This window comes from Anser anser, assembly GCF_964211835.1.
Source record: "Anser anser genome assembly, chromosome: 8".
NCBI lineage: Eukaryota > Metazoa > Chordata > Aves > Anseriformes > Anatidae > Anser > Anser anser.
Window position 1 is genome coordinate 17,557,076 of NC_139728.1, and position 24,526 is coordinate 17,581,601.

At 42.0% G+C, this 24,526-nt stretch overlaps 1 protein-coding gene across 1 annotated transcript; it reads left to right on the forward strand.

Moving 5' to 3' along the window:
- The first annotated feature begins 2,654 nt into the window (after nucleotides 1–2,654).
- LOC310903610 (vitellogenin-2-like) lies at nucleotides 2,655–24,467 on the forward strand. Its single transcript, XM_083847167.1, has 35 exons — nucleotides 2,655–2,810; nucleotides 3,162–3,182; nucleotides 3,363–3,514; nucleotides 5,084–5,335; nucleotides 5,499–5,660; nucleotides 5,775–5,923; nucleotides 6,149–6,299; nucleotides 6,440–6,597; nucleotides 6,679–6,844; nucleotides 7,345–7,470; nucleotides 8,289–8,507; nucleotides 8,926–9,143; nucleotides 9,259–9,356; nucleotides 9,788–9,912; nucleotides 10,537–10,638; nucleotides 11,254–11,373; nucleotides 11,473–11,662; nucleotides 12,010–12,103; nucleotides 12,821–13,006; nucleotides 13,228–13,372; nucleotides 14,178–14,406; nucleotides 14,495–14,670; nucleotides 14,930–15,268; nucleotides 15,619–15,666; nucleotides 15,822–15,920; nucleotides 16,212–16,424; nucleotides 16,515–16,657; nucleotides 18,041–18,179; nucleotides 18,897–19,032; nucleotides 19,811–19,997; nucleotides 21,295–21,386; nucleotides 21,858–21,955; nucleotides 22,047–22,206; nucleotides 23,323–23,484; nucleotides 24,138–24,467. Exons 1-35 carry the CDS (start codon nucleotides 2,705–2,707, stop codon nucleotides 24,254–24,256), a joined length of 5,280 nt encoding a protein of 1,759 aa, XP_083703293.1. The 5' UTR covers nucleotides 2,655–2,704; the 3' UTR covers nucleotides 24,257–24,467.
- Nucleotides 24,468–24,526: the final 59 nt, after the last annotated feature.

Consider the following 24,526-nt stretch of genomic DNA (forward strand, 5'->3'; position numbering starts at 1 on the left):
TTCACTTCTACATTGAACTCTGTTAAGCAAAGCAGAACGTGATCCTACTGAGGTGTTAAAAATGTAACTCTTCAGTAAATTAACTAAAAGAGAGCAAGTGACTCAATTCTTAAAAAATCAGCAGCAAACAACGAAGACAAAATGACACTTACCAGTGACTGCATGGAGCATAGAGTTGATTGTTGGGTAAAAGACCTGAGAAAGTTCTGTAAGAACTGTGCCATTTCGCTTTCCCCTGCAGCTTTGGCACCTTCAGATGTATGCATGTGTGTGCATTTTATAGTTTGGAAAGGTAAGTGTCCTTAGTATTGAAAGGAATCTGAAAGACGGGCATGAGAGGCAGACACAGTTCAAACGCTGTTGCTCTTGGGCAGTGGCAGCAATGCCGTGAGGTGACTTCCCTCTGAGCTGCTGGGTTTGCTGGTGCTTGTAAGTCCCGTGGAAGCACAGACTTGCCCAAGGCCGCAGCCAGCAGAACCCGGGGCTCAGCATCAGGCTGCCCGGCTGGCTCCCCAGTTCCCAGCCAGGCCTGGAGCACGGCTCTTGGGAGGCCCTGGCCTCATCCTGCCTCTGTGTCTCCTGCCCTGACACTGTGGACGTTGAGCAGAGCTCTGGGGAGTGCTGTCCAGGGCTGCTTCTGGGCACAGCAAAGTTGGTCATTACCTCACAGTTGTCTTAGTTTTTTTGTTTTGTTATTGTTGTTTCCTTTCTTTTTTTCCCCCTCCTTTTAATTCAGGTTATTTCTTCTGGAGAAATATGAACCACGAAGTGTTCATGGTGTGAGTATATTGGGAGGACAGAATGGGAGATGAAATTGTACTTGACGGACTGAAGAAATGGCCCGGAAAAAATTCAAGGATTCGGTTCTACAAAGAAAACCGCTAAGGTGAAGTCTTCATGAGCGGCATGTGGAGCAGCAGCAGAGGCGATCCTGCCCCAGGGTGCAGTGTTCGCTGCCCAGCGTACTGGGGTGGGGTGTTCGAATCTGATGGTAAAAAGAAATGAAAAGTAAACAGATCGTCCTGGGAGCAGGGGCCCTGCTGACAAAGGACTCAGCTGTAGCTAAGAGAGGCTTTCCCTGCTGTCGGGTCCCCATAGGATTTGGAAATTGCATCCAAGGCTAGGAGGGATTTGATTGCAAACTCCCTTTGCATTGCACTTTGAACTGCTGCACCACAAAGTCCAGACATGGCTATTTTACAGTTACAGTGTTTTGTAAAAAAAAAACACTTTTGCAGCTGCATATAAATATGCTATAGTATGTTAGCTTTTGAACCTCTCACCAGTTGCCAGTAGTTACATACTCAAATTCATTAGCTATATTCACCAAGTCTCAAAAGACATGATACAACTCCCTAGTCTTGCTCACAGCACGAATGGCTTAGCTTTTCTGTCAGTCTATCAATTTTACTAAGAAGGATGACGTTAAAACAAACAGGACCAGAATATAGCACCAGTAAAAACATGGTGCAGTACTTGCTATATTTCAAAATATTTTGAAGGTAAGATTTTAATTTTTTTTAATCCTACAGTTACCATCCTTGAGCTAGAAACAAAATCCACACTTTGTCAGCTATTATAAATTACATCTCAGCTGCTCAATTATAAAAAAAAAAAAAAAAAATCAGCTGAAGAGCATTAAGAAACTAAACTGTCTTGGCTAGGAGTCCCTGCTCTGTTGATGAGAAGCTGGCCGAGCCGAGTGCCCTGTGACCTCGGCCCTTCCCGCAGTGATTAAGCAGTAACTCTGTTCCCTACCCCCAGAGAGGTTTGGGTGCACACAGGGGCAGCCCCAGTGGGAAAACCCCTGTCCCGGGGCTGCCGGGCCACCGCTCCCCACAGGGCTCGGGTGGGAGTGGTGCCGGTGGCTGTCTGGGAGCCAAGGGACCCAGCTAAGCCCTGGAGCCATGAGCAGCCTCTTGGGCCCGTGGGGTTACTGGAAAGGGACAGGGAAAATGGCAGCAGGTGGCCGGCTACTGACCGGTGGGAGAAGGGGTGTCCCCCCTGGAGGGAGGATGCTGCCTCTTGTTGCTTGATGTGAAACGCGTTTGGGCAAACCGGACTTTGTACATCTTTGTAACCCAAGAGGTTTGTGTCCGTAACGCCTGGCAGCCTCGCCAGGTCCCACCTCGCCAACAACTTTCTGTGGCTGATGACGCTGGTCAAAGAAACTGATGTGATATCCTTGTAAGAAAAGGCAGGTGAGCAAAAAGCGAGCCCTTTTTGCTGTGGTCTTCGTGACCGAGGTTTGTGTCGCTGGGTGAATTCCCCACCCTCAGAGGGCAGCGCTGTGGGTGACAGCAGGTACAGCTGGCAGGAGGGCATCGGTGCAGTGTCACAGGAGCCCTGCCTGGGGCTTTGCACAATCCTTTTGAAGCACTATCAGTTAGATAAGATGTGTGCCTTCTGTTCAGGTCAGGATAACCTGGGCAAAGTTAGCGCAGGCTGCAATAGCACCAGATGCTTCCAGTGAATAATTAGTAGTTTTTCTTACACAATAAATAGTTTAGCTTTAATGATATTTTAATACTTTTAAGCACCTGTTCCAAAAGATACTTTCGGAGCATTTAGGTGGTGAGGTGAGAACAAGATTGCCTGTGACGATTTTGGCACAGCAGTAGCAGACGGCACCTTGTACCCAATCCCTTCACCCTCAACGGGTTTGAGTGGTTGATAAAAAGTTGATAACTCAACAAAATTTCCCATGCCTGTTAATAATTCTTCTATAAAAGCTGCACATTTTGCCCTGTGGCATTCAGTCACTTTTAGCATGAAGGGACTCATCCTGGCCCTGGTGCTCGCCCTGGTGGGTAAGTCTAAGCTTTACTGGCACTTCTGAGCTGTGATGGCCACCTCAGGAAGCTGCATCTCCTTGGGGACTTTCAGGGACATTCATGGCACAATCTGCTGAAGCCTTTTAATGAGTTTGGCTATAAACTGTTAGATTTCTGCACCTAAGTGTAGGAGCAGGGGAAAAGCAAACAGCACCCAGTGAGGGGGGCTGGGGCAGGCTTGCTGTCCCAAGGGATGTGGGGTTTGCCGCAGGAGTGCATTGTTCTCCGTCTGCCAGCCATTGGCACACCCAGTAAATGAATAATAAATGTAAAGTCTCCGCAGAGGTTTGGGTTTTCTCATGCATCCTTCTCTCTCCTCCCATGCAGGGGCTCAGAAGCAGGACCTCGGTAAGTGCGCTCCCACCACCAGCCAGCGGCTCCAACGCCGCCCTCCCTGGCAGCCCTGCTGTGTGCCCTCTGCTTGTGCCCAGCCTGCTGGGGCAGCCAGCCTCACCCTTCCTTGCTGGGACGGTTCCCGTGAGTAGCATCACAACAAAGGAGGCATTTCTGTTGTTTATTATTTAATAGAGCCCATTTTTCATACCGGCAAGACCTACCTGTATGGCTATGAGGGACTCATCCTGCACGGGCTGCAGGGCAAGGGGCTGGTGATGGCGGGGGTGAAGCTGACCTGCAAGCTGCAGATCAGCCGCGTGTCCCGCAGCGACCACCTTCTCCAGGTAAGTCGCAAGGGGCGTGGGAACCCATCCATCTGCCTACATAACGCAGCAGAAGGCCGGGCCATACGTCCAGGCTGGTAAAATAAACAAGAAAAAGATGCAAACCTTGCACAAAAGCTTAGGGCCCTTCCCGGTGCCGAGATGACTACAAGCCCAATGTCAGGCTCAGGCAGTGATGTCCACCCTCGCATCCTGCGGGGCCATGGGAGGGAGCCGGAGCTGCCCCAGCTCTGCTGCCGTCAGGACCTGCACCCACTTGGTAAAGCTGCCTTATGTTCAGTTCCAGGCGAAGGCATCACAGGCAGCTGCTTTAAAGCAATGTCCTCATGATAGTTTTAGTAAGGCAACACTAAACTCGAATATGAAAATGATGCAAATTCAAGCACGAAATATCAATGTTTCAGCCGGGTCCATAGCTTGAGAAAAGCTCAGTGCTGAAATTCCTTCATCACATGGGAAATTCAAGTCTGTCTCCATTATCTTCCTTTTGGTATTCTTCACATAGGCATTAATTCAAATGTGAAGAATGATAACGGTAATGCTTTCACTTGATATAATGATATCAGATCTGGAAGTGCTGTTACTCATAGAAAAGATGAAACCAAACATCTTAAAAGACTGGCATGGAACAAAGGATGATAGAAAAGGGATGACACCATGGGGGGGAAGAGAATTGTAAGAGGCCACTTAACATTCATCCTAGGAGTTTACTGAATCTGCTGTATTACTGAAACAGTGAGAGGGAACACCTATTATCAAATATAATACAATTCTGCAACTGCATGATTTTTGTAACCTCACTGATGGTGCTATGACTTTAGCGACTACAGACAAAAGTCGAGTAGGATTTACTCTGAGAAGGAGACAAGCCACTGTTGCAGCACTGATTAAAAACAGGGCCACTAAAACCATTTCCCTCTGCACAGGAACACGTACCTTTATGTAGGAGGGTGGGAGGCATGCGTTATGTGACTATGTATGTGCATGCAGGCACACATTTCCCACTAGGTAGCAGTCAAGGACTTGCAAGCAAGCTGTACAGCTTGATAAGCTGGAAGCAATGACAGCCACTTGCATAGAAGGTGACATCCGCCTCACTGGCCCATCCAGTGCCAGGTCCTGTGGCCATCTCTGCCTCCCCATCAGCTGTGCTGCAGTTTTGGTGCTCTGGGATGTGCCGGACAGGAGCAAACATAGCCCCCGTGTGTCTAGGTAGGCTGTTTGAGGGATGGCTTGGCTGATTTTCAGGCTGAAGGGAGATCACACTGAGAATTTGGGGAAAACAGGTGAGTATCCTTTCCATACAGACAGCTGACAGCCAGTTTCACTCACCCAGCAAGCTTCACCACATTTGCTGAACTTTTGCGTGACCTTTTTCTGGCAGAAATCCTTTAAGGAAATTACATTTTTGAGGGCATGCCCTAGCCCCAGAACAAGAGTGTGAGGAGGAAAACATTTCCTGCAGTGTTGAACAAGTGACTTGTGTCTGGCCATGGAGTAGAAGAGTCTAGTTTCCCCGTTACTGCACCGTGGTGGACAGGATGAATGTTTTCCTAATTCTGTTCACAGGTTCAATCACCAAAGCTGGAGAAATATCATGGCTTCTGGCCCCTTGACTCCTTCACTCCATCTTCAAAGCTCACAGAGACCATCGCTGCATGTTTCAGCCAAGCCTTTAAGTTTGAGTACACCGAGGGAAGGGTGGGAAGTATTTATGCCCCTGAGGACTGCCCCGTCCTGTGCACGAACATAGTGAGAGGGATTCTGAACATGATGCAGATAACGATCAAGAAGTCACAAAATGTGTACGAACTACAGGAGGTTGGTTTCTTTTCCATTCTGATTTGACTTTTATTCTCATTTTACCGTTCCATAGAAGCTTGCCTGAACATAACACTTGCCAGGCAATTTGCATTGACCAATTTATTGCTGTAATGAAAGGCCATTTCCAGTGAAAAGTTCATTGTGTTTAATCAACACACAGGCTGGCATTGAAGGCATCTGCCAAACCAGATACGTTATTCAGGACGACAGCAAGAATAACCGTGCCACTGTTTCCAAAAGCAAGGACCTGACCGACTGCCAGGACAGAGCGGTGAAGAACATGGGCATGGCTTACATCCGCCCCTGCCCCACCTGCCCCCTGGTAGGACCAGCACGACTCCTGCCTTGCGCTGGCACCAGCAGGGAATTTGGCTTGTCTGTGAGAAATTAACTAGTTCCTGTTTGTACTTATGAGTGGGTCTCTTTGCACTTTTAGAAAGTCAGAAACGTTAAGGGCACGACGATGTCCACTTACAAGATGAAGTATGATGACAGCGGGGTTTTGATAACGTTTGCTACGTCGGAGCAGGTGTACCAGGTCTCTCCGTTCAACGAGCCCGAAGGCGCAGCAGGCATGGAGGCAAGGTAGGTGCTGTGCATGTTGGTAGTGTGGCAACACTATAATGAAAGCTCTCGCCAGTCCTATAACATTTCCAGCTAATCCTGAGCAATGCACAAACCTGAGGAGTGTGTAATCCATCAGTGGTCAGTGCAGCTCCCTGCTGGGCACCCCTCGATCTGCCCCAGCAGCTGTACGTGCCCAACTCTCATGTACAATGCTACTGAAGCATTTTTTTCTTTCTCTCGAAGACAAGCACTGGTTTTGGTCGACATTAAAAGCACTCCCATAAATGTACCAGAAGCTCAACTGCAAAACCAGGGAAGTCTTCGTTATCATTTCTCAGAAGAGCTGCTCCAGATGCCAATTCCTCTCGTAAGGATCAAAAATGCAGATGGGCAGGTATTAGAGGCTTATTCTCCATTCTTTTTCATTATTTATAAGGTTAACAAGTCATCACAATATTATTTTAGACATGGCACCTTTCAACTTGTTTTTTTCCTACATGTTTTTCAACATTTCAACATGTTTTTTGCCTACAGTTAACAGAAACTCTGCGACAATTAGTTAAGAATAATGAGGAAGGAGACACTAAAGAAGCTTCAGCCAAGTTCTTACAAATGGTTCAGCTGTTCCGTCTAGTGACCCTTGATCAAATCAACTCTCTGTGGGAGCAGTTTGCCAGTGAACCTCCACACAGGTAACTGTACTGCTGTCAGCCAGGATTTCCCACCGGAGGAGCACTGGGCAATGGGGGTAATGGTCCTCCCCTCCCCGGCAGGCACTGGTTCCTGAGCGCTGTCTGTGCTGCTGGAGCTACTGACACGTTCCAGTTCCTTAAACAAAAAATCCATGATAAGAAGCTGAACATCTGGGAAGCAGCTGTTGCTCTCCCTCTTGCCTTCCATTTCGTTACACCCAACAAGCAAACCCTAGAAGTTGCCTCAGTGAGTACAGATTATTTTTCCTTCTCTTACCCTGTCATTCATTTCCAAAGGTGAATTCACAGGATTACAATCAAATGATGCAACATATTTCCTTGATATTTTGTAAAATGTAAGGTATTAACAAAAATGGGAATGATCTAGAAAAACATTTCCAAACACTTGCTGCCAGAAATTTTTCAGTGGCTTTGATATTTGATGCTGTTAAAACCCACAAATTCTAGGAAAATTGCTGTTTTCTTTTTGCCAAATACAAATTAAAAAAATAGAGGAAGTGTAAAAAATAATGCAGTGTAACCAAAATATAAAGTACGTACCTTGTAACTGCAGCAATACTATTTGCTTTAATTTTAGCTCAATCACTAGCATTTTATTTAACTTCTAAAAATATTTAGGAAAAATCCAAAGTAATTTTGTCTATTTACTTTTCAGATATAAGTTTTCAATAAATACCAGCTCTAGTAAGTTGAAACATTAACGACTCTGGCTTCTTTCTTCTGCAGTCTTTTCTGACCTGTCCCCAAATTCAGAAAGCACCGATGCTTCGAATACTTGTTTACCTGGGGTATGGTAGCATGGTAAATAAATACTGTGCTCAGCCTTCATTTTGTCCTAATGAACTTCTTCAGGTAGGTGACTCTCATTTCTTATTTCATAAGGGGTGAAGAAATTATTTTAATGACTCTAATTTACCTCTCACAATGCTGGCAATTAGGTAACTAGGTGTTTACATGCCTCACTCTTAGCTGTGATCGCCTGCTAAATTGCTAAGATAAAATGAAATGCCGAGCTGATGCCTTTGAAAAATCTGGTCTTAACAGTTCAGAATTTCAAATGTAAGTGGTAGAAGCCTGTGGGTATGACAGGTGCTGTAAACAACCTGGAATTTATGTATGACAATTCAGGATTAAAGAAAAATAATTATGATTCTTCTCTCTACTTTTACATTAGGTAGATCAAACTTAAAATATCTATTAAAAAGGCACTGAAGTGTGAATATAAGCAAAGCTCTAGATATGTCATAGGTTAGGGCTCCCAAAGAGGCCCTGCTACATACTTGCATATCACCGTCAGAAATATTCAGGTCATTGTCCTTGGCCTATGTAGCTCTGGTTCCTTAGTCAGAAAGACTACAGTATTGCGATAGCCTGCTGCTGCTTGGAATGGGTTTAAATCTTCCAAGAAAGACTGAAACAAAGCTCAAGCTCAGTGACAATTTACTCTCAGTTACAACACTATGCAAGGAGAAAATAAAGTTTGTGCGTATGTTCTGTGTTAATGATGTCCTGATAACGATGGTGAGATTCTTCCTGGGAGAAAAATCTGAACATCTTTACTCAGGGCTTTGCACCAGTAGTTGTTTTATTTGCTTTGGCAATGAGTATTTTTATGCGTTATTGCAAGATTGCTGCCTGACATGATTAACCACTGTCTGCTGTGTTTCCAGCCACTCCACGACCTTGCTGCTGAAGCTGCCAGCAGAAACCGTGCTGAAGACATGGCCTTGGCCCTGAAAGCTATAGGCAACGCAGGAGAGCCGGCCAGTATCAAACGCATCCTGAAGTTTTTGCCAACATTTTCACCTACTGCTACTGCATTACCGAGCAGAATTCATGCTGATGCTGTGCTGGCCCTGAGGAAAATTGCCAGAAAAGACCCTGCAAAAGTAACTGAAATTATTATTTAGACAAATGTCTTACAGGGTGTAATTTGGGTTGACTTAGCGATGCAGGGATAATAAAGCCATCAGGTAATGTTAGCAACTCTGGGCAGGTATAGTTACAGGTCTTGTCTTTTCCCACACTGCGAATTCCTGACATCACCCCATCCTGGCTGACATCCTGGGAAAGAGGCTGCTTCAGTCGCTGTAATGTTGGGCCCCTTGCTAATGGCTGTTTCTTCCAGCCCTCAGCCCTGTTCACTGCGCAGCCAGCAGTATCTTCATTTCCAGTGACAGGCCTCATACTCAAGTCTCTGTTCAGGGTTTTGTTCTCCATTCACTGCAGATCAGACACGCACAGTTTAGGAAATATTTCTTCCCAAGGAGTTATGAGGTATTCACAGGTTTTATCTTCCTCCTCCAGGTAAGGGAGATCTCTCTCCAGATCTTTATGGACAATACACTTGCTCCTAATGTCCGCATGATGGCTTGTGTTGTCCTCTTTGAAACAAAGCCTGCTCTTCCAATTGTAGCAGCTATGGCCACCTCGCTGCTGACGGACACCAGCCTACAAGTAGCCAGCTTCACGTACTCACACATGAAGGCTTTGGCAGTAGGCAGGATCCCACAGCTCTACAATCTGTGAGTAAAGAAAGAAGTACATTTTTTAGTTGCAAATGGTGATTTTTCTTGCAGTTTTTTAAGAATTTGGTCACAGTCGACTATCTTCATATGATTTTAACTCTTTATTACTCAGATCTGCTGCTTGCAACATTGCCATTAAACTACTGAGCCCCAGACTTGACAGGCTGAGCTATCGTTACAGCAAGGTCATTCATGCTGGTGGTTATTCCCGTGAGTACCAGATGCCATGTTCCCTGCTTTGGCTTGCTTAGCTGAAGGCATCTATTGTGTTCCACAATTTCCATACAAAATCCTGTCATGGGCTGTGGGCTTAGTGCACTCCTGAAACAGAATAAAGCACAAGAGTCTCCTGAAATGCAAAATCCCCTGAAGGTGTTCTACTACTCTTTGGGTATCTGCTGGGGAAAGAGGTGTCTTATCTGCACATGGATTTAGGCCTCCTTCTTTAGTCACTGTGGTCCCGTTGACTCTGCCCTAGAACAAAGATTCCCTCTTGGGGTTACAAGCTTGAGGACCCACGGCGCTGAATACTGGCAGAATCATTTGAGATCTAGTACAGCATGCACCTAAGGTAACTTACAGGCACCAGACACCTCGGAAACCCTAAGAAAAATCTCTGCTGCTTTTTGTTCCTGTTATAGATGTGTATAAGGCTGGTGCAATTTGGAGGGTCTATCTAATGAACAGTCCCAACACTATGTTTCCATCTGATATAATCACAAAAGTAAGAGGATATTATGCAAATACTGCAACAGACATTATAGAGGTAAGTATTTCATGAAAACAACCAGCTACAGATAGCATTACTTGTTAAGCCATTTGGACTGCAATGTCATGTTTGACTCTATCTCTGGCTGTAAGGACTGGAATGGAATGAAAATTTAGATAATGGTTATGATTTTACTTGTATTTGGGCTTTTTGACATGTAGATTTAGTAATGAAAACATTCAGTATAGGCATGAAAATGTAAGAGAGCAAAGGAAAGCTTACATAGCAGAGCATTTGTCTGCCTAACTAAAGTCACGTGATGTGTGGGGCATTTTGCATAAGTACAGGGAATAAGCAGCTGAAATTAAATTTCAGCCAGCAGTGCAGCCCCAGCAGATTGAAACTCCATGTAACAGCATGCAGGCATTTACTCACCTTCTTGGGCAAGCTTTGCAGCCTGGGCTGATCTTTGAGCTGCCCTAAAATTATCCCTGCTGACTAATTCAAAGCTCAGCATGTCCTCAGCATCTGCAGTCATAGCCTCCAGTCATCTGCCTTATAAGTGCTACAGCTTCATGAAGTATGTATTTAGAGTGGCCTCCGTGAGTGTAATACCAGGTAGAAAGGTATTCCTGAGCTCTCTGGTACTTGCGCTGTGATGTTCGATGCTGTTTCCTACAGGTGGCTCTCCGATCACAAAGCCTAATCAATACTATCAGGCAGCAGAATATTCCCTTTGCTGAATATGATACATACAAGACACTGAAGGAACTTGGTAAAACGGTATGTCTTTATGCACCTTCCTGATTTGTTTGCAATATGTAGTACCCACCAGCCCAGGGTTGCATCAGCTACCCTCCTAGCCATCCCTTTGATGTTCCAGTGAGAAAGGAGTTGGCCATCCTGTTTGGTCACAGAAAGGTGTACTTACTTATATTGTACTTAGGCAGTGAACAGATGCCATTTTTTCACTCACCATGTGTCAGCACACCACGCAAAGCTGCCCTTAATGTACAGTACAAAAGATGATGATGATGCTGGTAGCCAAAATTCATCTGTTTTAAAGTGTATGTTAAAACACAGTAAGTGGTTGCTCTTTTCTCTTAAAATGGTTATTGAACAAGACTTTTGTTCATGAGCCCTTGGGTGCCACCCACTACTTAGAGCAGCAAAAATTACTGAGCCCTTACCTCATCCTTATGTGGGGAAACTCCCACTGAAGTCAGTTATGCAACGTAAGGAAGGCCACATCAATTCAGACTTGTAAGATGTCTACTATTTTTTTGGCTAAGGAACCATAGTTAGCATCCTTCAAATGTGATCTACATTTTTTTAATACAATGTTGTATTTTAAGAAACTGTATCTGCTTCTTCCCTTTCTCCTCCTTAACACTGCAGTTTCTGGGATGGAAAGAATTGCCTCCAGAAGACCCTCTGGTGTCTGCTTACATCAAAATATTGGGCCAGGAGATTGCCTTTGTTGACGTTGATAACAAAGTCATTCAGCAGACCATAATGGTACTGACAAGGCTGTTGCCTTTTTTGTTTGTGATGCAGAATAATTTCCCCTTCCCATCTCATCTTCCCTGATTATTTAACCAATTTCTCTGTCTTCAGAGTCTGACTGGATCATCAAACTGGCAGCCAGTGGTGAAAAAAGCAGTGGATGAGGTCCAGCGAGGCATTTCAGGCCGATGGACCGTGCCGGCGATGGTGGCCGAGCTGCGGCACATTGTCCCCACGGTGGTTGGCATGCCGCTGGAGCTCAGCCTGTGCGGCGCTGCGCTGGCTCAGGCTGTGGCCGATGGTGAGCTTGGGACACCTAACTGAGCAATTTCCTCCCGATAATTGTGGTTCCAATCCCTCTGCTGAAAGTAAATCCCTCTGTAGTCTTGAAAAATACTCTCGTAATGGGAAAACAGTGTCCAGACACCTCCAAAGGGGCTGAGAAGTAATCACCAAGTTTCATCTGGGACGTACTTCTGTAACTGTTTCAGAGTAATAATCTTTAAGTAATCCTGTGAAGTATTTCAAAATGTAAAAGCAATGCTCATGCATTAACTACTATGTTTATTGAAAAAATTGTATCCCCCGCATTTTTATTTTTTTTAATATTTTTTCTCTGTTCATATAATTTCTCTCTGTCTTTTGCAGTTGATATTCAGCTGTCACCACCATTATCTGACAATTTTAGACCATCACAGTTGTTGGAAACCAACATGGATATTCACGCTGATATGCAGCCAAAGTAAAAATGATATATTTTCATATATAAACACACATTCATTTGTATTTATATTTGAAATAGTTATATTACATAAGTATCTTATTTGTACCAGATTTGGGATGGCTGTGCTAGTCTTGCGCAGTGAATCTGTAAGAAAACAACACAGTCATGTGATGCTTTCAGCCCATGCAAGCCTAGCAAAGTGCATTGCATCAAGGAGGAACGTGGCGATGTTCTGCCATTGCTGAAAATGCTCATATTTGTACCTGCTCAGTGACTAAAGCTACTAAGCCGTGAAGGCATTGATTACGTATGAGAAAGTTTTTCAGAAGGCACAAGCTGGGGGGGGTTTCAGGCAGAAAAGGAAAACACTTCTGGATCCACAAAAGCAACAGCAACACTACTAATAACAGTAATAATGATGATAATAACAATAGTGAAAAAAATAGACAAAATCTGAAGCTATAGGAAGATTTTGACATTAGCTTATTATCAAGCAATGTATCAGTGATAAGGCTGTGAGAGGATCCATGCAAGCTTTATCAAATAAATCCCTTCACTTTTTCCAGCGGCACTTCAGCTTTTTTATCCTGTTACACGATATTACCTTTTTAATCGTTAGTAGTGGTTTTTACAATAAAAAGAACACAAAGAAAATGCAATTCTGCCTTTCAAAGATAAGTACATGCATGTTAATTTGTAATTTGTAATTGCATATTTTTATTTTCACTCTTTCAGAGTATATTTCCATATGATTGCAATGATGGGGATTAATACGCAATACTTTCAGAGCGGTCTTGAATTTCACGCAGAGTTCAGTGCCAACACTACAATGAAATTTGATGCCAGGGTTAATATGAAAGAGAAAAATTTGAAGATTGAAACCCTTCCTTGCCACCAGGAGGTTGAGCTTGCAGCTGTAAGGTACAGAAGAGTTAGCTGCATTTCACTTGTTACGTGTTACTGATTGTGAGCTCCCTGTTATAAAATCATGAACCTACAACTCTTGTCAGGCTCTGCGGTAGTTTGGTAACCACATGAAGCTTAATATTCTCTTTTGTATTGCCCATAGCTCTCTGGTATTAAAGACAATTGGGGTTAAGCAAAATCAGATGTTACTTGTTTGCCATATGTCACCTCCACAGGAGTGAAGCTTACGCTATTTCAAGAAACATGGAAGAAGCAGATTCCGAAAAGAAGACCCATATTCTCCCCAAAGGAGAAATAACAAATATCTCCAATCAGAAGTTTCAGTCATCAGAAGTATCTTCAAGAGCCGAAAGCTGGAAGGTAACGAGGCCGCTCACCGCCTGCACTGCAGGCAGGTAGAGAACAGAACGTATCTCACAGGGGCTGAGCACGCCCAACACAGCAGCTGGCTAATCAGATCACAAACAAGGGAACTGTGAGACCCAGCAGGTGCCTGATGTATCCCAAACCAGGCCTAACCTAAGTCTCGATATGTTTAAGCCACTTTTATTCGGGGCCTGCTGGCTCTTGTCATCTCATGCAGATGGGTTGCTCTGACAGCATGTCTGCCTTTTTCTGCATAGTCATGGGGAGGGGGTGTGAAAGCCACATCCTTTGTACAGTACCCTGTTTTTCAGAGCCAAAGCAGTCTGGAAAGGATGGCTCAGGCAGGATATACAGTTTGTTTCCCAAATTCCAAGGGAATCCCTGCAGGGGTCTGTAGAAGCCCATTCTCTGATGTGCTCTTCAGCTTCTGAGGCCTACTGCTTGCATGGAAAGGATATACTGACTGCAAATACAGCTGAGGAATAGTATCCCAAAACTGGTGCAGAGAAATAGCCCCTCCAAAGAGTCCTGGAGGTTCTGATTGGGAAGTTTGTTTGTGAAACACTGCCTGGGAAAGGCTAGCTAGGAAACCTGACCTCTTCCACAGAGCACTTTGGAAAAAAAATCCCACTTCTTCCAATGCTTGAGTTTCTAATTTTAAGCAGTGCTTCCTTTCTTAGCCAAGAATGTCATCGTTCTCATCATTAATAGGAATACAGCAAAGATTTTAGGAGCTGTGACAATTTTTTTGTGTGTGTGTGTAAAATATTTTTATTTACCATATTTTTGTTTAATACAGCAAAGAAATATTCCTAGCATGATACCCAAGGGATACCAGCAAGGCTCAGAAGAGGAACATCATGACAGTATAGGACAAAGATCTTATGCACGTGTCTTCTGTAGGAAATTATCCAGTTTGGGATGTTCTGCTTGTCTCAGCCTAAAGTCACATAATTCTGCTTTCTTAAGAAATACTTATCTGCACAAATTAGTTGGAGAACTTGAAGCCAAGATAGTTTTGAAGCCAGGTATAGTAATGAAAGCAATCTTTTCTGTCAATCTCTGTGAATGATGCTCAGGTAGCACAGTACTGAAATATAAGTATCTTGACTCTAGATCATACAGATGCTGATATTGAAAAAATACAGCTGGAGATTCAGGCTGGGCCCAAAGCTGCTTCCAAAATAATCGATGTAGCAAGTTCAGGGTCTAAAGAAGAGGAGGAGACATCTCTGTATGAGAACATTAAAGCTAAACTGAAGAAGATCCTAGGCATTGAAAATGTGTTCAAGGTAAGAGACTGAGCATTGGATGGGGGAATATTTTCCCATGAACAAAACCAAGGGTTTGAAGTCCAATGTGGAAAACTGGCATGGGAAAGCAAGGATTTTTGTTGGGAGGGGTGGGTCTTGGTGAGTTCTGGTGCAGCTTCTGAAGTGTGGGGGGCAAGGAAGTTCTATTTCCTTGAAAGGCTGTGGTAAGATGCTTGTCTGACACCTAGAGAAATGTTACAGAGCTGTAAATTCATAACTCTTTGAACTGTTTTTGGAGGTCGCAAATAAGACATGGCACCATAAGAAACGGATTCACAGCAAAGTAAAGACTGCTCTTACAGACCTCTGGGTAGAGCTCAGTGCAAACCCCCTCTCCAGTTCGTCTTCTTCTTCCACTGCTTCCTCTGCTGATGGTAAGGAGCCTGAAAATAAACATGAGAACAAAGAAATAAGGCAATTTGGGAAGAAGCATGGCAGCAGCAGCAGGAGCAGTGAGGGCAGTAGCAGCAGCAGCAGCAGCGCTGGCTCTGACAGCAGTACGATCTGCAGCAGCAGCAGACAGGACCGCTCTGGAGACAAACACTGTAGTGGGGATAGTGAATATCCCAACCAACAGGTAATTCACCCAGACTGGATTCTTTATACTTCTTGAAGTGAATGTTTTTGTACTAGAAATCAGGAAATTGTGCCCAAAGGGCATGTACCGAAGAAAGACAAAACAGACTGTTTGTTGCAGCATGGATGAGGTAACCTAGCAGAGCTCTTTCCTGTTTTTAACCTCTCTGGTTCTCTGAAGCATTTCAGTTCAGAATTTCATATTCCAGAAGGTTTCAGTTTAAAATGTTTAAAAATTTGCATCTTGTTTTACCTTTTTTCCATATTCAATACTGAACTTATTAAAGCATTTGTCAAAAGTTAGTTGTTTTTCTTCTCTTGGCTCTTCTTACATACTATCTATCTTCACAGGCACATCTACCCATTTACCAGTTTTGGTTCAAGCCAGCAGATGAACAGGTACCTTTTCTGCTTATGCTGTGGGCAGGGCCTATAATTGCTCTCACTAGCTTGACTGGAACTTAGTTCATTCAAAATAAAAATACGAAAAATTAGTTCTGCGATGAATTGCAATGGTAAACAACTTGCTTCAGAGTGATTTTCTGTTGTTGCAGGACTCACAAAGGGAAGTTCTGAATAGCAGCAGCAGCAGCAGCAGCAGCTCCTCTTCTTCTTCAGTTAGTGATGAAGGCATCTCTACAGCTATGTCTCAGGTGAGTGTCTTCATACACAAGAAATAAAAACATTTACTGTGGATTTCGAATGAATGCATGTTTATGATAACATTACTGTTGTACTTACAAAGGTTGTAAGAGCACTCCCTTGAAAGACTGGCAAAACCACATATGCACCGAATTGCTGGAGTGATGATCTATGATACTGTCATGTACTTTATATAAAGACTTGAATGAAGCTTTTCCTTTACAAATACTTTTTATTTCTGTTCTTTTGCAGTAATTCTAATGCTTTGTCTTTGGTCTCTATTTCCTCTCTACTGACTTAAGCCTAAATTCTTGGGAGACAGCAAGCCACCAATACTGGCTGCAGTTCTTCGTGCCATCAGAAGAAACGAGCAGCCGACAGGATTCCAGCTCGTACTGTACGCTGACAGACAGCCCATCGGATTCAGGATACAGATTTTTGTTTCAAGCATCACAGAGTCAAATAGATGGAAACTCTGTGCTGATGCTTCAGTAATAAATTCCCATAAAGCTTCGGTGAGTTTAAAATGTGATCAGCTCAAATGCAAATGAAATATAACAATGTTACTATGCTTTGTACAAAAAATATATATTGCCTTCTACTAGGGTTCCCTTAAATGGGGTACAGATTGCCAGGACTACCACATTGCTACTCAGATTGCAACAGGGAAATTTGCTTCTCATCCAGCTATGCAGATGAAGCTGGTGTGGCCAAAAGTACCTTCAAGTGTCCGAAGAACAGCAAGATGGTGAGATTTTACTTCAGTTTTTGAAAAAGTCACCCATGTCAATGCTTCAGATAATTAGATTCAGTTCTGCAATTTCTGATCCAGAAGAATTTCCCTTCATCAATACAATTTTATATCAGATTGTTTTTTTCAGTCTCTTTTTTTTTTTTCTGTGCATTCATTCCCTCAAAGTTTAGTGCATTTTTGTTTGCAGAAAAACTGCTTGAAACAAAGTGGATGATGGGATTGACATAATTTCTTGTAATCTTTTAATTTAAAGTGCCTGAATTAGGAACTTGGTCTCCTGATGCTTCCTAATCCCTGGAGGCTCTAAGTAGAAGCCTAACCTTGGTTCTCTGAAGGAGTCTGTCTCTTTTTGACTGTACAGGGTGCCTTAAGAGTCATTTCCTAATGCAGGCACCTTACCTCTGGCTTCTGAAGAAGATTATGTGAATACTTCCGTAAGGTTTATTGCACACTAAACAGCAAATGTTGCATGATGCTTAGTATAAGAAAACTAAATTCTGTATTCAGTTCATATATGCAACTATCCACATATATATACATATTCTATATATTATTATTGTATCAATTCATTCATTGTACCTGTACATGCATTTACCCACAATAGCACTGAGACCTGTATCTAAGCCTCCTTTTTTTTTTCTTCACAGCAATACCAAAATATTGACACATATAACACCTCAGTTATAGGTGCAACACAAGCTTTCATGTTTGAAGGGATACAAGTGATTTGATTAACAAATGTCTGCTGAAGAGGATAATTTTTATATGGGATTGTATTACCTTGATGTCCCCTTATTATAGTGGATGAAACCATTGAATTGACCATCCTGGAGCAAAGCTACAGAATTCAGCTTTGTTCTTCTTTAAGACTATGCCTTTAAATATATATATATATATATATATATAATTTTTTTTCTATATTTCTCTATTTAAATCCAAAGACTGTAATGGAACCTGATCATAGAGGTTCCTCTGTCACCTCATTGACAATCTTAGTGGGCAATGGATCCTTGCTAACACCGTGTATTGCAGGACTGGAACATTAATAACAAGTCATCTATTTTTTGGCAATTTAGTATTTTAGTTTTTATGTAATCGGTGCCTACTTTTTAACTCTGAATGTCTTTAGAAAAAGGTGGTTATACTTTTCTTCTCATGTCATGCTGCTATCCAGTCTGCTGAAGACTGTTTCACCCATTAACGCTGTTAAAATCTGCCTGTTCCTCTTCCCAGAGACAACACCAAGTTACAAACCCTACTATAAAACTTCTGTCTAACAGAGAGCGCATATTGCTTTATGGGGGTACTTCAGTCAGAACAAATGCTGAACAAACTTTTCAGAGATGGATGGTTTTAATCAGTTACTTTATTTTTCAGGTTCTACAGATATCTTCCAGGGGCTGCATATATGCTTGGGTACTCCCAAAGGCAACAGCGTGGTCCCTCTCGCCAGACAACCATGGTTATGGCTCTGACATCTCCAAGAACCTGCGATGTGGTCCTCAGGCTACCTGAGGTAAATATTTCTACTATCTTTTATTCTGGAGCATTACATACCTATGAAATTGAAGATTAATAGCTTTTTTATCCCACCATTTTTTTGATTTTTAATTTATTAAACCATGAAGAAGTTCCTCCATCACAAGTACCTTGTGTTCACATACTTGATTCTGTTATGAAAATATCTTACAGCACATTTCTTTCTCATGTAGCAAGTTGACACTTGAAATAAGAAAGTGGTTGTAATACAACAATCATGATTGAGAACACATAAGCAATTATTGATTAAAAAGACCACTCCTCCAAAAATCTTCGGGGAGATGATAGGTTTTGCTGTGTTTTGGAAGAGATAATAATACCAGGCCGTAGAGAATCATGATGGATAAATATTAGCCCTCAGCATATAGGCAAGGAAAGGATGAGCATCTCAAGTAAGCAAGCTGTTTGCACTGTGAGCAAGTGGGATGTACAACTCATGAAAAAAATGTGAATTGGCAAATATCAAACTTAATGTATAATATTGCTATTCTGTAGATTGCAGATGTGTCAAATTATAGGGCTCTTTTGTGGTGTAGATAGAGGACTTGATTTATTTTTAGCTCTGACCTAAATCTAGATTCTAGTTTAGATTTCGGTCAGTACAGGCCTCTTTGAATGTTATAGGAAAATGCTATTACATCCCCACACCGTATTTGGCATTTACATTCATGTTTGTTTTCTGTCCGGTTTTCAGATCACAATTTACAACAGAGCCATCAGGCTTCCCCTACCATTCCCTTCAAGTCCAGGTACTCTGACTTCAACGCTACCATCTCCTGACTGGGACATCTTTTCCCAAACAGCCTTTTCAATCATTGAAAACCTTAAAGGTCAGCAATTAACTACCTGCAGAAGTACCTACTTTGCAGATTTTTGTAAATATGACTCATATTTTTAAAGTAACTTGAAATTGTTTTACGCTCACTTGAAAAATCGGTTGGACTTCACATAGAAGTAAACCTGTCTGTAATGAAAATCTTTGAGGCTGCAAAGATGTAAGGAAAAGGAAGCATGTTAGCAAGATTAAGTATTCAGTACAATGCCAAACAGTGATTCAGACATATGCTCTCCCCCAGTATATCCATTTGAACTTCATTGCAGACACTGCTCCAGGAGAAAAAATGCATTACAAAATTTATGAGAAGGACACTTAAGTGACCTCAGGTTTGTGGTGTTCTGCTTGTATAGTACTGCTACAAAGAAGCTGAAACAGCTTCAGAAAATATACCCATTAATTTTACCTCCTGCACCTGATTTTAAAAGGTTATTTATTCATTCTTGCCGTATTAAGACATAATCGTAAGATACTTAGGTTAAATTATTAGTGGAAAGGCTTTATGTAATTCTGGGATACGGAGACACATTTTGCCTGAAATCAGTGGTCTAATATCATGCCTATGCATATTTCTTTGGTAAAAACACAATGTTAATTAAACATCTGTTAATTAAAATTGTTGTAAAATAATTTCTGATTGGAACTGGTAAGATTTCCAACAAAATACAGTAAAAGTGAAAAAAGAAGAATTTTACTTGTTTCATTTTCCCCTCCCCATTTAAAATAGAGTAACTGTCTTGAAGTATAAAAGGTTTACTTTTGACTTTTTTCAGCTCATTGTTCAGTCTCCCAAAATGTGATCACAACCTTCAATGGAGTTGAGTTTAACTATTCAATGCCTGCGAATTGCTTCCACGTCTTGGCACAGGATTGTAGTCCAGAACTGAAATTTTTAGTTATGATGAAAAGACTTGAAGAATCTGCTGACCTTATAGCAATAAATGTCAGACTCGCCAGCCAGTAAGTAATTGCAAACATAATGACAGATAGATGTCAAGTCGATATAAATGTGAAGACCAGACTGTAAGGGCAGAGTGGTACTTCATAAGACTCACGGAAAAGTTACTGACGTCAATGGAAAGATTTCTAGGAATGTCACTGAGATTTGGGACTTTGCCTTTGAGAAGTCCTTTGTTTCTGAAATACATCTGAGGTTCACAGTAACCTAAAGTCTTCACTGCCGGAAACTCTTCATTAATTTGTAAGCATTTAACTGTCTCATTTCAGTTCTCAGTAATTAGGTAGAAACATAAACTATAAATCCAAAAGGGACTACTGTAATAATTTAGTCTGACCTCCTATGCTAAACTAATAATTAGGACTAGTTAGCACCTGCAATCATCTCAGCAGAGATGTTGAGAAGTGGACATACCTAAAAAGGGAATTGCTTATCCCAGATTAGATGCACTCTCTTAGGTCATCCTTTAGTTGGTACATGATGTACTAAATCTATTTGAAACTAATTTAAGACATGCTTTGTTTCATCTTGGAGCAACCATAGGTTCTTCTTTAAAAATATAGTCTGATATTCTAAGTAGTATAGGATTATGCATACCAAAATCACTGTATGGAATGTTCTTCAAAGTGCATAAATAGGCTTTGATCTGTAAGGTTTCATTATGAGTAATTATTTATTTTTGAAAATTGTGTGCCCATCTGCGCCATAATCTTAGAGAAACAGAGAGAAACTAGTATTCCCTGCACCTGTTTTGTGGAAGAACTGAAGGATGCTTATTTTACAGACCATATCTTTTGTGATACATTCCTTGCCACTGTGTCATTCCTCATTGTTTCATACAGCACTCATATGCTTTTGATGTGCGTACGTGTCATATTTCTTCATTAGAGCAAACACTGCTATCAAGAAAATACTATAATACACAGGCTATTCAAGCTGCAAGAGATCATAACTGCTGTACAGAACCCAATCTTCCTCTGAAATGTAAAGCACCTTGAATATATGTGAACATACAAGAGGAATTACATTGTTTTGCAGCAAGGGTTTCTATAGCCTGGTGTCTTACTGCTTGAACTGTGACACAAAGAGATGCTCAGAAAACTGGGGAAAGGGTTATTGTGAGTACTCCTCCTGGCACGCTTTTCTGGGCTCTTTTAATTTTCTTCCCAAAAGGTAACAGGTAATTATTCACAAAATGATATGAGCATCCTGCAGTGTTGGTTCTACCAGGACTAGAAACTGTGATCTGAATAGTGAGGAGGAGGAACATTTATTTATACTCGTTTCCTTTACTTAAAGTAAGGTTGACATGTATGTTTCCAATGGACGCATCCAGTTGAAGATTAATGGTGTTCAAACCCCAACAGATGTTCCGTACACACCCAGTTCTGGTAGGAGACTCATCTTTCTATTTCACTTAATATTTTCTGCTCTTTTGAAGAAGGACATAATCCTGCAAATCCCTCTCAAAGTGAAGATCACCCTAATATGAGAAACAATTGGATGATTTTAATATAACTTCATAGAGGCTTTCATGGGGGTGATAGGAAAGCTGTGCAAAGAAAGAAGTGCCAATCTTGTGTATCCACAAACCAAATAATGCAGGGCTAGGGCACCTTGTGCTGTCCATGGAGACTCCCAGAACAGGCAAACAGATCTCCCGCGCCATGCCCACGCTAGTCACAGGGCTTTGGCTTAGTCCAAGGCAGGATGGGATCTGATTTTTCTCATTTCCACCATTTCTTTTCATTTCCACCATACATTACAGTCCGCATTGTCTCCATGAATTTAACAGGGGTTCAGGTTGGACCCTAAAACAATAACCTCATTTTCAAAGGTATCTTTTTGTTTTCTTGTTGCAGATGCAAGCATGCTGATCAGCAGTGAAAAGGAAGGCTTGTCATTAAAAGCTCCTGAATATGGCATAGATAAACTGTATTACGATGGACATAGATTTGAGGTACTATTTTTTTTTCCCGTGGTTTTATTTTTAGAAGAAAAACATCTAAGTGTTTATTTATTTATTTATTTTTATTTTTATTTCTATAAAGATTCAGGTTGCTTTCTGGATGGCTGGGAAGACATGTGGTATTTGTGGAAAATATGATGCTGAGAAGGAAAGGGAATATCAAATGCCCAGTGGATACTTAGCTAAAGATGCAGTGAGTTTTGCTCAGTCTTGGATCGTCTCAGAAGATGCCTGTACTGGAGGTATTTAGATTCTAACATATATTAGTATCATTGTCTTTGATTAATTCATTAGTCACATGAATAGTCATAAGATTTAAATATCTGATTTATATTAACTGTACAATGATCGTATTATTGTTCACTATTTTGTGATTAGTTTCCTTAGACTAAAACACAGTCTGTTCTCCTGAGTTTGGTAGTTCTCTGCAAAGTCTGTTTTTATTGCATTTTTGTATCAATTTCTTACACATTACCTAACTACCTGAAGTTTGCGTATTCTAGATAAAATTATAAACCTAAATCTCCCCAAGCTGATAATTTGGTATGAAAAATAGATAGTTTAACTGTTTACAAAAGACATTTTATCTTGTACCTAAAAGTTTCATGCTTTATTTCCATTCTGTTACTTTCAGGCTTTTAAATCCCAGAAAGAAAAAAAAAAAAACAAAAACAATCTAACATTGACTAACAAAACAGAGGGCACTTGTGTGGGAAATAGATATTTTAATTTACTCAGGCTGAAGATGGAATTAATCTGAAACCTTCAGACAGGGAATGACTGTTCTTACCATTTAGCTCCTGTATAAAAACAACAACATGAGCATAACTGAACATGGTAGGGTGCACCACACCCCAAGGGCAAGAGGTGGCATTTTGGAACATGCTCTTAGGGTCAAGCTCCCCTGTGGAGACTGGTCTAGGGAAGCCCGGATCACAGGGTCGTAAGGCCTAAGCTGCTCAGCCATGGCAAGGTGGCTGTGATGCTAGGCACAGTGCAGAAGTGGATATATGGATGTAGAGGAGCCACTACTGACCCAAACCGAAGTGCTGTTGTAGTTTGGGTAAATCTGAGTGCCAGCAGAGCAAGGGTTGCAAAAGTATCTTTTGGATTTCCACACCCATGTCCGACTTAGATCTGACTTAACATGCCTCTGTCCTGGGGATTGTCCCCCCAGATGCCTTACAGTCCAAGTCTTTGATAGGAAGTAGCACTCCCTTGAATGAGATTAGTTTCACATATCTTGTGTTTGTCAGTATGGCCATTGGTCTTAGTTTTTGCTAATTCTATACGTTGAATTCAGAAGTTATTTATATAAACTATAGATTCTTTAAAAATATATATATATTTTTTTGTAGCTTGCAAGCTGCAGCGTAGATTTGTCAAAGTTGAGAAGCCAGTTGCATTTGACAAAAAGGTCTCAAAATGCTTTTCCATGGAGCCAGTTTTACACTGTGCAGAAGGCTGCTCAGCGACCAGAACTGTTCCCATCTCTGTGGGTTTCCACTGTGTACCAGCTGGTGAGTCTAAAACGGTGTACTTGTGCACAATGCAAGGTGCATGTTAGATTGTGATTCTTACTCTTGCACAGCTCCCTACTCTTTCTCTTTCCTCTTCTCCACAGCAAGACACAGAGCTACAGCCCAAATTAAGGCTTCATGTGATCTGGCTGTTTAAGTTGCTCAGCTTGTTAGGATGCTAGCATAAGAAAAAAGCTCTGTCTCAGGCAGGGACACCCCATTTCACCTTTTCCTCTTCACTAAATTTTAAAAAAAAAAGAAAAAAGGATGAACTATATTAATAACTTTGCATACCAGAAAATAAGCCGTATCAGCAAGCATCGTAGCTAGAGTTCGCACTACCTAAATATGAATGATGGGAAAGGTGAACTTTTCTAAAAATTACATCAGTTCAACAGTGGTACACACTAAAACCACAAGAACGAGCCTCAACACTTAGGTTCAGAAGTCTTACTGTTTTCACCAAGAGTTATACCTACATAATGGTTTTGTGATTAATTTTTATATGGCTTTGGGTAACGCCCTGTTGCACACGTGCTGATGTGAAAAACTGTTGAGGCTGATCATAGAAGCACTGAGTCAGTACCTCAGTGTATTAAAAAACAAAAACAAAAAAGTCACGTGGCTTCTTTTTCCTCTTTTCTCATTTACAGACTCCACTCTCAACCCAGAGGAGGAACAGATGAGGTTAGACCAGAAGTCTGAGGATTTAGTGAGCACGGTGGATGCTCACACGGCATGTTCCTGCGAACAGCAGTCGTGCTCAGCGTGACGCTCCGCTTCACAGCACTCACGCATTTCTGCACTTCAGCGTTAGTGCTGACAGTCTGTGGAACTGTGGACACAGTTGTGCGGCCCAGCGAGGACGAGGCCAAGCCTGCTTCACGGAATTGTTTTCCCCACAGTTATTTTGAGATCTCCGAAGTAATTCTGGGCTCCCTTTAAGCGGGTTGGATCTTTCAATAAACCGTTTCTCTCTAAAAGCACTTCGTCGAGCTCATTTCCCTCAGTGCGTGTGCTCCCCTGAACGTGGGCCTCCACG

Excerpts from the sequence above, each read along its gene's own strand:
- LOC310903610 (XM_083847167.1), top strand. The coding sequence starts at position 2,705 with ATGCCTGTTAATAATTCTTCTATAAAAGCTGCACATTTTGCCCTGTGG. Across the intron at positions 14,671-14,929 it reads GCATTGAAAATGTGTTCAAG|GTCGCAAATAAGACATGGCA; the intron begins GTAAGAGACTGA and ends CTGTTTTTGGAG. Across the intron at positions 21,387-21,857 it reads TCCGTACACACCCAGTTCTG|ATGCAAGCATGCTGATCAGC; the intron begins GTAGGAGACTCA and ends TTCTTGTTGCAG.